Source organism: Trametes versicolor (assembly GCF_000271585.1).
Source record: "Trametes versicolor FP-101664 SS1 unplaced genomic scaffold TRAVEscaffold_6, whole genome shotgun sequence".
In the NCBI taxonomy this organism is placed as follows: Eukaryota; Fungi; Basidiomycota; class Agaricomycetes; order Polyporales; family Polyporaceae; genus Trametes; species Trametes versicolor.
In genome coordinates this window covers 1,294,401-1,308,421 of record NW_007360326.1, presented here as the reverse complement: position 1 = coordinate 1,308,421, position 14,021 = coordinate 1,294,401, and the positions used below count along the sequence as shown (strand labels likewise).

Here is a 14,021-nt window from a genome sequence, read left to right as displayed (position 1 = left end):
CGATGGAGTCATCGCGACTTTACGCGAGAGTCACAGCTTAGTCATCTTGTTACGTATCGTGAACGTGACAAAGGGCATCCTCGCGTCGCGTGCATGACGCGCTGCCACCACTTTCTCCTCCTCCCCTCACCATGGCCCCAGCCTCCAAGGCATCCCGAGCGAAGGGCCAGAAGCCCATAACATCCTTCTTCGCGAAACCCAAGAAATCTGGAGAATCCAGCAAGACTAACCAGTCTGACCCTGAAGATGACAAACCCGAAGACGACCCGGTAGAGGACCCAGAGGACGACGACGAGGGCGAGGGAGAGGGCGAGGCGACCAAGGGCGTGAATGTGGAGAACTCGGACTTGCCCCCCATCTTCAAGATACCTGCCATCTTCTCCGACCTCGTGTCGCGTATCCCTCAGATCAAAGACGTTGCAGCACATCTGAAGGGGCGTAAGCTACGTATCGCGACTATGTGTTCGGGGACTGAGTCTCCGCTACTCGCCTTGAACCTCATACAACGCTGCGTCATGGAGCGTTATGAAGTAACCCTCGATTACGAACATGTATTCTCTTGTGAGATCGAGCCCTTCAAACAAGCTTACATCGAGCGAAACTTCAAGCCTGCTCTTCTGTTTCGCGACGTCTGTGAACTTGGGGACGATGAAGCGTGAGTGAAATTGCACTTACGACATCTACGTGAACTTGACGAACGAAATAGTACTACGGCCTACGGAGCGCTCGCGCGGGTCCCAGGAGACGTCGATCTACTCGTGGCCGGTACATCTTGCGTCGACTATTCCAACCTAAACAATGAAAAGCAAGGCATCGACGCAAACGGGGAGTCTGGGCGAACCTTCCGCGGTATGATGTCGTGGGTCAAGAAGCACCGTCCGCCGATCGTTATCCTCGAGAACGTCTGCGGTGCCCCATGGGATCGTGTGGCGGAGTACTTCGGCAACAACCACTACAGTGCGGCGCATCTTCGGGTAGACACGAAGACATTCTACATCCCGCATACTCGCACACGAGTGTACCTCATCGCTGTCGACCAGAAACGCTCAGGTCTGCCCGACGCGTGGAAGAACCTGATCCAGAAGCTCCGGCGCCCCGCCTCGTCGACGCTGGACGCGTTCCTGCTGCCCACGGACGACCCGCGTATCCACCAGGCGAGGCAGAAGCTGGCTTCCGAAGCTCACAATGTCGGCGAAAGGCGTGGGCGAACTGACTGGGGTCGATGCGAGAGTCGTCACCAGCGCGCGCGTCTCGAAGAGCTCCTCGGAACGAAGCGCCCCCTTACCAGTTGGGAAGAAGGTATGCTAAGAACCAGGCGATCAAGCCGGAATGCTCACTTTCTACTAGGTGGTTACTGCAAACTGCAAGACTTTGCATGGAACGACTGGGGCGTTGGCCAAGTCGAACGCGTCTGGGACTTGATGGACATCAGTCTCCTGCGCGCAGCGAAGAAGGGGGTCGACCCTTCGTTTAAGACGTGAGTGTCATCTATTCCCGGTCCTTGTAGTCGGATTTTGACAATGCTTCAGTCAGGTGTGGAACCTCTCCCAGAACGTCGATCGTTCTACGGGAGCGAGCAAGCCGGGTATTTGCCCGTGTCTAACTCCCTCCATGATCCCGTACATCACGAACCGTGGAGGACCCATGGTCGGCCTTGAGGCTTTGTCTATGCAAGGCCTTCCGGTGGACGAGCTCCTCCTCACTCGCGAAACGGAAGACCAGCTGGCCGATCTGGCCGGCAATGCGATGTCGACGACCGTCGTCGGCGCGTGCATGCTTGCTGCCCTCGTAATTGGCAGGAAGCTATTGAAGGACGGGTCGGACGCGCGGACGTATGAGCAACGTCACGATGGCGAGATGGCAGACGGCGAGGCGAAGTCCACCAAGGTCGAGGAAGAGATGGAGGTCGACCAGCCTGCCGTGGACATCGAGGGCCGCATCACGGGCGAGGACCAGCTGTCGCAGCAGCCCCTCGACCTAGCAGCGTCTACTTCGCAGCTGACGTTGCAGGCAATTCTGGAACAGGCGCAGCGCAGCGCCCGTCTGTGCAGCTGTGAAGGGCGCAAGGACATGACAGAGCGCACGCTCAACCGATGCGTTGACTGCGACTCCACGTCGTGCGTCAAGTGTGGCGGCCGTCCGGAGCACAACCTGCAGCCCATCGACCTCAAGGCGCATCCGCGTCTGTCGCCATCCACGTTCGAGAAGGACCTGAAGGCCGTCCTACCGATGTCGCTGACGGTCTCAAACGTTACCAAAGCGCTTCTTGACAAGCTTGCTGGCGGGGTCGACATCGACACCTCTAGCGGCCGCTGGACGGGCTGGCGCGCTGCGGTCTTGCGCGCGGCCGAGAAGGAGATGCGTTTCGTCGAGCCCAAACGGCAGGAGGTCTGGTCCGTGGTGTACCAGTCGCCCACTGCGAAGCTTGAGCTTTCGCTACACCCAAAGCAGCCCGAGTGGCGCCTGTTCGCATTCCCGGAGGAGAGCGAGCCCGCGAACGCCGAAATCCGCAAGGTGCTCGACCTGCCCGTGGGCCGCTTCGTCTGCAGCGACGGGCTCTTCTCCGGGCGGTGGGAGTTTGCGCTCCCCGCCACCGCGAAGGCGGATATCACGATCGAGGGCAGCGTCGAGCTCGTCGCGGCATGGGAGCAGAAGCTCGGCCTGCAGGGCGACGAGTTCCGGAACAAGATGGTGCACGCGCAGTTGGAGGTGAGCGTGCCCGAGGCGCAGCGCGAGCTGTTCGACCGCGACATCTCCGGCACGTACACGCTCATCGACAAGTGCGGAACGGCGAACGCGGCGCTGCACAAGCGCGAGCAGACGGACGCGGACGAGGGTCTGCCTCCGATCTTCCTGCTCCTCGACCCGACGCGGTGCGGGGAGCCTGCGGCGGACTCGTTCGTGTTCTCCACGAGCACGCGGCGATACGAGTATGGCGAGAGCCGGCCGCTCATTGCGATTCTCGACCCGAAGTGGAGACAGTCGGATGTGGACGGGGCGCAGGACGTCAAGTGCGTCCTCCCGTGCCGTTGGGTGGAGTCGTCGACCGTAAAGCTCACTGTAAGTTTGATTGTCTGTGGATGAGCACGCCTCTGACTTAGCCCCTTTAGCCCGCCTCGGGACATGATGCTGTGTTCTCGACTCCTTCCGAGGAGGTCACTATCGATGTGTCTCAAGACGCATGTCAGAGCGCGACAGCGCTCCTCGTCTGCCGCGTCCCTCTGGGCGAGCAGGCCGGCCCGGAATGGCCGCGCGGGGTATGGGAAGAGGTCGACAAGGTGCACGAGCGTTCGACGTTCAAGTCCCTCGCCTGGCTAGTGGAGCGTATCCGGAACATCGACGGGCAGTTCAACGACTGGCAGACCGCGGACGCCGTCGACAACAACCACATCCAGTGCCAGCGATGCGCGCCCGTCTCGCCCGCCATTCGCTGGGCGAAGGTCAAGAAGCGGATCGCCGCGTTCGAAGACACGATCCAGGCCGGAGAGTACGAGCGCAGCCTGAAGCGGCGTCCTGCCCCGTTCATCACGCAGCTGAAGCTCGACGACGAGGGGCTCGGAATTGTGCGCATCGGTGTCAACATGACCTCACTCATGCACCGCGCACTGTCCCGGCTGCCTACCGCCGGTCGCACGGAGGCCGTAACGCTGTCGTGGCGGTTGAACACGGATTTTACGCCCGCGGTCAAGATCACGCTGCCCAAGTTCCGACTGTCGAGCAACAAGCGCGACGTCGAGCACGCGCAGCCGCCGAGCTTCAAGGTCCCGCTGCGTCCCGAGCAGCTGCGCTCGCTCACCTGGATGCTCGCGCAGGAGAAGAAGGGCGCTCCCGCGTTCGTTGAGGAGGAGATCTCAGAGGCGATCCTCGAGCCACTCGGGTGGCGCGCAGAGGGCCGTGCACAGCGCCCACACCATGTCCGCGGCGGCGTCCTCGCAGACGAGGTTGGGTACGGGAAGACGGCGATCTCGCTCGGGCTGATCGACTGCGCGGCGGAGGGCGTACGGAAAGAGTTCAAGGCGGTGAAGGGCATGAAGGGCCATATCGCGACGAAGGCGACGTTGATCATCGTGCCGCCACATCTGACGCGCCAGTGGGAGTCCGAAGTGCGCAAGTTCACGAAGAACACGTTCGAGGTCGTCGTGCTGCACACGGCGTCGAACCTCAACTCGCTCAAGGTCGAGGACGTGATGGACGCAGACATCGTCATCGTCGCGTCGAACCTGTTCAAGAGTCAGGTGTACCAGGACAACTTGGAGGCGTTCGCGGGTGCGGGCGAGCTGCCCATCCAGGACGGCCGGTTCTTCGACGCGCGGCTGGAGATCACGCTCAAGGGGCTCCAGGAGCAGGTCGAGCGCCTCAGGGACGAGGGAGCGGAGGAGGTCATGGAGCAGATCAAGGAAGGCCGTAAGATCGGTGAGTGCCTATTTCAATCCTTCGAAAGTCAGGCCGGTGGATTCAACATCTCGGTAGACGAGGCGGCCCAACTATTGGTTCCTACCAAGCGTCTCAAGGGCAAATCGTACCGTGACGCCGCGGACACCACTGTGAAGTCCGAGAACGTCAAAGAGGAGCCCGAGGAGGCCACCCTTCCCGCCAAGAAGAAGTCGACCGTGAGCCCGCGGACGGGCCTGAAAGTGGAGGTGGTCATCCCTTCTCTACCAAGGAGTCGCGGCTCGCCCTCCGCCTCCAGTGCGCCTGCAAGCGACGAGGATGAAGACATCCGGACCATGCGCCGCGCGGTCAAGCGGAAGGCGATCGTCATTTCTGACGACGACAGTAGCGAGGAGGAGGCCCCTAAGAAGAAGGGTAAGGGCAAGGGGAAAGCCCCGGCGAAGAAGAGACCCGCGAAGCGTTCGAAGGCGTCCGAGTCCTCTGATTACGAGGAGTCTGCTGCCGAGGAAGAGGAGGATGAAGAGGAGGACGACTTCATTGCGAGCTCGGATGACGAGAAGCCTAAGACGTCGAAGGCCAAGGGCAAGTCGAGGGCAGCACCGAAGAAAGCTGGGAAGGCTCGGTCCGCGCCCGCAACATCCGAGTCTGAGGATGCTATGGAAGTCGACGATGACGAGGACGTCAAGCCCTCTGGTAAGGGCAAGAAGCCCGCGAAGAAGCCCAAGGTCGAGAAACCCGTAAAGGAGAAGAAGCGACGAGAGGACTCGGACCCCTGGAAGCTCAAGTCGTCGGCCGTCAAGCGTGACTGGCGCAAGATGCAGTCTCCGCCGTTGGAGATGTTCTACTTCTCTCGCAAGATCGTCGACGAGTACACCTACCTTGACGGCAAGGTGCTCTCAATGGTCACCAAGATGAAGGCCGACCGCCTCTGGGTTCTCTCTGGTACCCCGCCCATTCATGACTTCGGCGCGCTGAAGACGATCTCCGCGTTCCTCAACATCCACCTCGGCATCGATGATGACAATGAGGGTCAGTCGCTGCAGGTCAAGAAGCGGAAGAGGGAGCAGACAGGTACGCTTCTTGCTTTATCTCCTTCTGCATTAGCTGATGATTGGGGCAGCCGTCGAGAAGTTCCACTCGTTCCGCGAGGTGCACAGCCTGGAGTGGCACGCCCATCGTCATGAGCTTGGGCAGAAGTTCCTCGACCAGTTCGTGAGACAGGTATGTTCATTTCGTTTGTGCTCGGGTGCCGCCAACTCACTCCTCGCAGAACATCGCCGAGATCGACGAGATATCGTGCGGCCAGGAGATCCAAAGAGTCAAGCTCCCCGCTTCCGAGCGCGCGATCTACTTGGAGCTCGAGCATCATTTGCGTGCTATCGACATGACCGTGAAGCGAGGCAGGAAGAGCGAGAGCGACCGTGAGAAGCGCCTCGCACAAGCTCTTGGTGACAGCGGGTATGTTATTTCAACGGTGGATTTGGGAACCGCTTCTGACGCTTCGAGATTAGCACCGCCGAGGAAGCATTGCTAAAGCGGTGCTCGCATTTCGAGCTCGAGACCGCCGACAAGGAGAACGCCATCAAGGCATGTGAGGTCATCGTGAAGGAGCGCACTAAGCAGCTGCAGGACTGCAAGGCTGAGCTGCTGAAGAAGCTCAACGATGCCGTCAAGATGGAGAAGAAGATCGGCAAGGTGCCTGACGAGTCGCTCTTCCGCGAGTATGTGCGCGTCACCCGGACGGAAGGCGTTGGTGACAAGGAGGCCACCGAGGCCGTACAAGCCCTTCTAGACGAGACCAACATCGCAGGGCCGCTTAAGCCCTTGACGAACAAGTTGAGCGGGAAGAGCAGCGGGAAGAAGGACGACTCCGACATTCCGAAGGCAACGAAGGACCTTATCTGGGACCACCGAGAACAGACTCACGAGATTCGTCGCATCACCAAGGAACTCGTCGGTCGTGTGCGGTCGCTCAGGTACTTCACCGTCGTCCGTGATTTGCAGAGGCAGGCCGACTCGCCACCAGTCGTACACTGCCCCAGTTGTGACCGCAAGGACGTTCCTCTCGACGAGATCGCCGTCCTATCCTCTTGCGGACACATGGGCTGCTACACCTGCGTCGTGGCCTGCGCGGATAGGGAGGAGTGTGTCTACGCCGCCTCGGGGGCTTGTCGTGCCGCTGCGCGCGCCCTTAACATCGTTAAGGCTGACACCCTCGGTGTCGACGACGAAGCACGCGACGGACGTGGCAAGCACTACGGCCTCAAGCTGGAGAAGATCATGGACCTAATCAAGTATGTTTCCGATGCCACAGTCACAGTGGGCGGATACTAACTACCCTGTAGGAAAACCATCCCGAAGGACGAGCGAGTCCTGATCTTCGTCCAGTTCCCCGACCTTACCGCGAAGGTGGCCGAGGCCCTGAACTCCTACCGCGTTCCCTTTCTCGAGATCAAGGGCTCCGCTTCGCAGAAGAGCAAGAACCTGGAGAAGTTCCAGAACGACAGCGAGGAGCGTGTGCTCCTGCTGAATGTCATGGACGAGAGCGCGAGCGGAGCAAACCTCACATCTGCCAACCACGCCATCTTCATCTCGCCGCTGCTCGCGCCAACGCAGGAGATCTACGACGCGTGCGAGACCCAGGCGATCGGTCGTCTGCGGCGATACGGGCAGCTCAAGCATGTCAACATCTGGAGGTTCCTCAGTTTGGACACGATCGACGTGGAGATCTACCAGCAGCGGACGGGGCAGAAGGTGTAATTGGATTGACAGTCACGGTGCTTTGAATGGTGTTGTTCGGAATCCTCTCGTCGTATATCTGTGCTATATCTTACGTGCTCTATGTTATCCATGTATGTCCCTTGAGTTCTTGTAGTATGTAATGTAATGAAGGTGTTGTTTTGGCTGCTCACTCTGGAAAGCTGAAAGTTCAAGACCAGTGTGTGTCCGCGACGCTCTTTCGCAACTTACACTCTAGGCGTACGTAACCTACTCACCGTAGGCAGAGTGGAAGTATACCGGTCTAGACATTTCTCATCAATGTCAACTTCGATACTCTGACGCTCCAAAATGACTGGTCATGTAGCAAAAATGACCACCGCAGGGGTCGAACCTGCAATCTCTTGATTCGTAGTCAGACGCGATGCCATTTCGCCAGGCGGCCGATATGTTTTGAACTGACATAGTAAAACATTATCGGCTGCATGTACGACGCAATAATACTCAAAGTCTTAGACTCCATGCGATCAGATCCGGGTAGAGTAGTATATTCAGTTGGCTACAGACGGTGTGCCATTCCCGCCAAGTACGATCCATGCAGACATCATAGGAATGAACGTGCAGCAGTACGTGGTTCCGATAGACTTCGAACTGGAGGATCGCGAGGAGTTCGCGTCGATGGCCGTCCGCGGACCGTCGTAGAGGTGGCTGTGCTGACAATATGCGCCAAGCGTCAGATTATGCATGGCCGCCTGGCGAAATGGCATCGCGTCTGACTACGAATCAGGAGATTGCAGGTTCGACCCCTGCGGTGGTCATTTTTGCTCAATTCCCCTACGGTACGGCTGTTTTCCTTATCCTATTACCAAAAGCTGAAACCCGCCTTTACGTTGTGTGTCAGGCAAACTAGATCCCGAGCCGAGCTATGCTCTATGGGGTTGAGAGACGGCGAATTCTAGATAACCGTACCATGCGACGGTGCATTTGTTCACGGATATCAAGCAGTAACGTACTTACTCCGTTATCCCGGCCTTCTCAATGAGCACGAGGCAAAACACAATCATAGCTTGGGGCGAACAGGGGCAAAACGTGAGTCGGCCCAGGATCGAACTGAGGACCTTCTGTGTGTTAGACAGATGCGATAACCAACTACGCCACCGACCCGTTATATCCTTGGTCGTGTAGGTGCGGCAGCAAGGGGCTTAATGCTAAAGCGGGGGACTACTTATTTGAATGATAACAATATGTAAATTCACGACATCTTCAAATCTTCTCCGTTGGCGTCGTCGAAACATCCCAAAAAATTGACTATAGGTAGCGTACAGGTACTCTCCGCCCATAGTAGAGTCGTGTCGAGACTTACAGGCCCGGTGACTTCGTCGTTAAGCGAGACGTTCTATTACGCGCTCCAAGTCCGAGCCCGCGATCCCTTCCGTCTGTGGTTCCATAGTAGTGTTAGCGCAGCTCGGAGCGCAACACCCCGTAGATGCGCGACGTTTCACCCAAGTGGTGGCGTTCGTCCACGTCAATTACCGACGATGGCGACATAGCTCGGTCAGGGCGAGGATGTCCAGCCGCCCCGAGGGCGACACAGAGTGGCAAAGCACCCATCCCCACCTCGCCGCTACACCTCCGCCAATCCTAGGTAAGCGGGGGCAGGAGTCGCCGGTATGGCACTCGATGGTGATGGTTTTGTGGGCGACGGCATCGCGATGAGCACTGCGACGCGCAGACGCGCGGGATCTTCAGTCGCCTCCGCCGAACGGACGCTAGCGGTCGGTTTTTCGGAGAAGGTGCTCCAGGAGGAGCGAGCACTATCTCGGCTGAGCGACCGTGACGCGCGAGGGGAAGAACGAAGCGGGGGACGCGTTGGGGAGGCACTAGCAAGTGCTTCGCATGGAGGTGCGTTTGGTGGGAGATATTCCAGGGAAATGGGCTGAAAGGGCAAGTCAGTCGATGAATACGCATAGGAGGGTAGTACACGCACCATCATCCCGTTCCATCCGTGCTCGCCGACACGAACACAAGAGAACGAGGGAGACTGGTCCATGTGCACCTCCCACATGCGCGGCTTCTCCTCCTGAAGTTCCCGAGCAGGCTTGCGGTAGACAGGGACGACGCCATCGCCACGAAGTGCGCGGACGCCTTTGAGAACAACGAGCGTGCAGACAACAAACACCACAACAGCGATGAGCGCGGGGATGGCGGGGTTTACTGATGGGCGGCCGCGGCTGCCGGAAGGGACGTCGGCGAGCGTTGTGCTGTTGGTACTGGTGCTTGAATCGTTGTCTAAGACGCGAGCAGCGAGCAACGATATCCGCGATCCATATATGAGAGGCTGTAGCGGATGGGTGAGCCATAACGCGACGGAGTAGAGCAGGAGCATCAACCTTGACAAGCGGGAGGTGGGATGGCTCGCTATGCGATTCTTCGGATATTGTAGGGGTGGACATTGCGTACAGAGTTTGTTCTTGGTCTTCCAGTAGGTTGTTTCTTGAGAAAAGTGAATGTCAAGGTGGGAAAACTCTCGAAGATTAGCAGGGGAACACGGAGCAGTGTGCTGGAGGATAATGCAACACAGGCGAGGTAGGAGGGCGGGGAAGGAAGCTCTCCTATGCACGAGTGACATTCATATACGCACACGTCCTGCAGCGCCCACTGCGCACGAGACACGGACGTTTAGATGTAAACGGCAAATGACTCTGTTCCATAGTTGCCGCGCATGATCGCGTCAAGCCTCCAGCCTCCGGGAGACGCTTATTCAGCGCGGGGTTCATTGGAACCTATAGGATGGCCCCGCTGGGACGCTTAACCGCGAGGGTAGTTAAGACGTTAACGGCGTAATTAAACGCGTGCCCGTGACTCATGTAATCGGACCAGGGGGTGGAAGTCTAGAGGGGTGTAATATGGAGAGCGCCCCTCTATTCGAGTCATAGGTAAACAACGTCAGCCAAGCCATCCACAAACGACGCGGGACCTACTTGCCATAAGCTTCCGAATTTCACCGGCCGCACTCAACGTTTGTATGTTTGTTGCTCGTTGCATTCTAGCGGTTAGAAACGTGCGCACGTTAACCTACACGACTTGGACAAGCGCCACATGCCATCAATATTGACGTGGGTATGAGTCAGTCCGCTTCCGATGCGCGCTCGCCGAGGATGCCCCATGTCAAAGAACAACACCAACGGGACCCGGGGCACAGGGATTCGGAGCGGTGTGGCGGATCGCAGGGACGTTCCTTCGAATGACGATTGAGGACGCTGACTGAGCTACGACCGTGGTCCGTAGTCAATCGCACGTGGAGGCTGCGCAGTGATGGACTCGGAATGACGGAGGTCTATTTCACGGGAGACGGTCATTCGACTGAGTCTCGACACAGGGAAGAGGCAAGACGCGAGACGTTGGTGTGCAAATTTGAATGAGAATCATGATGAGCGTAGGAGGCGTTGAATGCATACGAGCGCTTGCACTGGTAAGTACCGCACCCGCCGCGGTCAGCATAGACGCTGGGATGTGCCTGCCAAGTCGGTCAGTTGGTCGATCGGGCAACGCCACAAATATTGTGACTTGGATGGGCATATGAGGAGGGGATAGGGAAGAATTCATATGAACGGAAACATGACAATCCTGGTTATAGTACATTGGTACAGATGCTTACTGTACTAACAAGAAATCGAGATACTGTACATTTGGAAAAAGCATTATGTCAGGATTATCCCCAGCCTGTAACAGGAAGCGGGCCCAACAAGGGGACTGGTGAGAAGAGGTGATTTGGGACCTCTCGAGTATGGCTCGTGGTGATTATCTGGAAGCGGCACCGGTAGTGTGTTGAATCCTTCGTCCTGGCGCGGGGGAGGGGAGGGAATGCTGATCGCCAAAACGAGGTATTCATTCAGCTCGTCCCCGTCCCGGCCCCCGGTCTGGGTGAAGAGAGGCCTGCGGAGGCATCGCCGAAAGCATGCGTTTGCTTGTTCTACACGCACTTGGAAGTTGGGAAAGATGTGGTGTACCGTTGCGGCGAGGGAATATAGACGACGTCTTTCCATTGCATCGTCGAACGTCGTGGCATTGCTTTCGCTTGGGTCCTGCGTGCGGAGGGGGACCAGGCTAGTGACGGGGCGCGGCACTTCAACGCTGCAGCTTCAGCACCGCCACCGACGCCACAACCGACGCCACAAAGCGGGCGCCTCTCAAGGTAGCCCAAGACGCCAAGAATACGGTCTGATCCGAGGACAAGGACGCTGTCGCGAAAGGAGTGCAGTCTACGCGCGCGCGCTCATAAGTCTACACAATCGCACAACAGTCACAAATACTACTCACAGAGGTCCACGACATCGCTGAAAATACCCCTCCCCAACGGAGACGAAGCCTAGAGTCAAGGATTTACTCCACAATCATCCAGGGCAGCAGCGAGAGATTGGGGGCTTTCGTGTATGTTGACCGCCGTCGGACTCGTTGACGTCTCAAGTGATCCAGAGTGGTGGCCTAGCGTCGGGGTCCAACCAAGGTTGTCGCGATTCGGCGAAGCTTCAGAGACGAGGCCGGGACTATGCATAGCTATGATATCGAGATTGATGCTTGGCAAAATCGGAGACCCGGCTGGCGCGGTGGCGGCTGTCTGGCTGCGCGACGGTCCCCTGAGGTTCTCAGTTGTACCCTGGCCCGATGCCGGTGCAGAGTGAGACGGCGCCACTGGCGGAGCGCCGTTCGTCTGGGTTGCGGCTCGCGAAAGGTCGATATCGAGGACGTTAGGCCTAGGGGCTGTGGTATTCCTGCGCCGGCCCATCGTCGCCTGCGGATGGCGCTCACGATACTCGCGCAGCAACCGTGCGTTCTCCAAGCGGCCGCGCCAGAAGCTCGACACGATCTCCGGGTCGACGCGCGTGGGGCCCTCGTTGCGCACTTTCACGGAGTCGAGCAGCTCGCGTAGCTTGGTGCTGACGATGAGTCCCGGATCGATCTCGTTCAGCTCCTCGAGCGCGAGCAGGATCGACGCGATCTGCCCCGAGCCAAGTGCGCTCGTCCCGGACTCGGGGGTGGTGAAGTATGTCTCGAGGTCGGCGAGCATGAGCCGCAGCTCGTTCTTGATGCTGTCGAAGTCGAGCCGGGGGAACGTCGCGGCGGTGGAGAAAGCGAGCGTCATCTCGCACGCGACGTGGAAGGCGTTGTAGTCGCTGCCCTGCTTCGCGGTGCGCGCGAAGGAGATGATCCTCTGTATGACTGACGACGTCACGCAAATCGGTATGAGCGGCGATGGTGAGGGCAGTAGACAGATAATAAGATACACACCAACAGGATGAATAGGTGCGCAGGACCGCGCCCATATCCGCTGCATAATCCCAAAGGAGCGCATCTTCACGGAATCCTCGTGGGTCAAGAACCGAGCCAAGACGTCAAAGAGACGCTGGTACAGCGTCACAGCGTCGTAGTGCTCGGTCTCGAAAGGGATAGCGCGGCAAAGACTGTCGGTCAGGGTAAGCATCTTATCTATACCTGCGCGGTCCGCTCGATCTATCCGGGGGAGGACGTCTAAGATGAGGTGCAGGAGAAGGCTGACGCCAGAGTCGACGGTTTCGCGATGGCGCCAGTGTGGTATGCCGTGCAACACAGTGTCTGCACGATGGGTGATGATTTCGTGCAAACAGTCGACCGCTGCGGGGCACTCCGTGTCGTTGAGACAGAAGCTGATCGTCCGGCACAAGAAGTCGTCCTCCATGAACGTCGCGTCCGCGTCCGCGAGCAGCCGGTGGTCCAACTTGGACGCCGAGTCATGCACGATAGCCATCTCGCGCTCGCGCCAAGTGCCAAAGAATCGCCTGTGGATCAGGCTGAGGAGCCACGCAGCGAGGAGACGCCGCCACCTGCGGAACATGGATGGATCGATGATGAGCGGCCACTTAGGGCGATACCAACCTAGCCACGAGTATATCTTGTGCGCGGCAAGTGATAGAAGACGCGCGAGTCCCTGCAACACAAGGTATACGCCCAACGCCTGCGGCGACTTGTAGGGGCAGTCACCCCGGAATGTCGGCATGATCGTGGTGAGAACAAGGAAACCAAGCGATATGGTGACTATGGTGGTAATCACTCCCGCAACGGAGGTGTTCAGGCTCCAGAGGAGATCCAAGAGGCCGGCGAAGAAGAGCGCCATCGCGACCTGGAGGAGGATGGGCAAGAGGGCGATGGTAAATGGTACGTTCCACCTCACGAAACCTTCGTGACGAAGTTGACGGATACGCGCGTTTTCGCGGGGAGAGCTTGCGGCATTGCGCGTGTACTCGCGCAACCATTGTTTCGTGAGAATGCCCACGGAAGCGGAGACAAGGCTGAGAACGAGGCTCGAGAACCACAGAATGTTGATGCGGACAGAACGCGCGTCCGCAGAGAACGCCGCGCTCTCGGCGGGAGATTGCGGCGTTGTTGTCCCCGCGTTTGTTGCGAGCTGTGCGGAGATCTGGCCCAACAGCTTCGCCGTCTTCTCGTCAGGATCTTCTTGTAGCAGCTTGTATGACTCAATGTTGAACGCCGTGACGACTGCCGAAAAGAGACCAGCCTGTGGAAGAGGTGTGTCAGAAATCCGAACCGTTATACCCAGCACCTCGACTCACAAAGACTAGGAGACTGTCCACATCTTCCTTCCAACCCTGTATCAGATGTTGGTCGTGTTCCCGCAAAGCCTTGACACAATTAGTCCAAGCTCCGTTGGGTCCAGAGCTCGCTACGGATGGGCCAATCCTGATGGTCGATGTTCCATGGTCGCCGTGATCCACATCATGTCGTGTCTAGACTCCAATTTCAGCGCTCGGGACACGATACTTTACGTGGACGCCCACCGTCTTCATAGGAACATATGGCGGATGTGCATGAGGCACAACATATGGATGCACTGAGTCATCATCAGGCGCAGGAAG

The 14,021-nt window shown here is 58.2% G+C and overlaps 3 protein-coding genes and 3 non-coding genes across 6 annotated transcripts; 2 read left to right on the top strand and 4 right to left on the bottom strand.

Moving 5' to 3' along the window:
- Nucleotides 1-131: 131 nt before the first annotated feature.
- On the top strand, nt 132-7,152 carry TRAVEDRAFT_124822 (uncharacterized protein; the record flags this gene model as incomplete). The annotated part of the gene is made up of 10 exons (XM_008040564.1): nt 132-655; nt 707-1,299; nt 1,348-1,477; nt 1,530-3,060; nt 3,111-4,413; nt 4,471-5,463; nt 5,513-5,613; nt 5,663-5,850; nt 5,904-6,686; nt 6,738-7,152. 10 exons carry the CDS (start codon nt 132-134, stop codon nt 7,150-7,152), a joined length of 6,561 nt encoding a protein of 2,186 aa, XP_008038755.1.
- A 331-nt stretch (nt 7,153-7,483) lies between these two features.
- Nucleotides 7,484-7,555, bottom strand: TRAVEDRAFT_t84. Its single transcript has one exon. It is a non-coding gene; the product is annotated as a tRNA-Arg (tRNA).
- A 301-nt stretch (nt 7,556-7,856) lies between these two features.
- TRAVEDRAFT_t105 lies at nt 7,857-7,928 on the top strand. The gene has a single exon. It is a non-coding gene; the product is annotated as a tRNA-Arg (tRNA).
- Nucleotides 7,929-8,200: 272 nt separating this feature from the next.
- TRAVEDRAFT_t83 lies at nt 8,201-8,274 on the bottom strand. The gene has a single exon. It is a non-coding gene; the product is annotated as a tRNA-Val (tRNA).
- A 60-nt stretch (nt 8,275-8,334) lies between these two features.
- On the bottom strand, nt 8,335-9,563 carry TRAVEDRAFT_72065 (uncharacterized protein; the record flags this gene model as incomplete). Its single annotated transcript, XM_008040563.1, has 3 exons — nt 8,335-9,046; nt 9,098-9,448; nt 9,501-9,563. The coding sequence occupies 3 exons, from the start codon at nt 9,561-9,563 to the stop codon at nt 8,735-8,737; spliced, it is 726 nt and encodes a 241-aa protein (XP_008038754.1). The 3' UTR covers nt 8,335-8,734.
- Nucleotides 9,564-10,967: 1,404 nt separating this feature from the next.
- TRAVEDRAFT_72064 (uncharacterized protein) lies at nt 10,968-13,952 on the bottom strand (the record flags this gene model as incomplete). Its single annotated transcript, XM_008040562.1, has 5 exons — nt 10,968-11,372; nt 11,431-12,330; nt 12,400-13,663; nt 13,719-13,892; nt 13,944-13,952. 4 exons carry the CDS (start codon nt 13,950-13,952, stop codon nt 11,486-11,488), a joined length of 2,292 nt encoding a protein of 763 aa, XP_008038753.1. The 3' UTR covers nt 10,968-11,372; nt 11,431-11,485.
- Between the last annotated feature and the right edge of the window lie 69 nt (nt 13,953-14,021).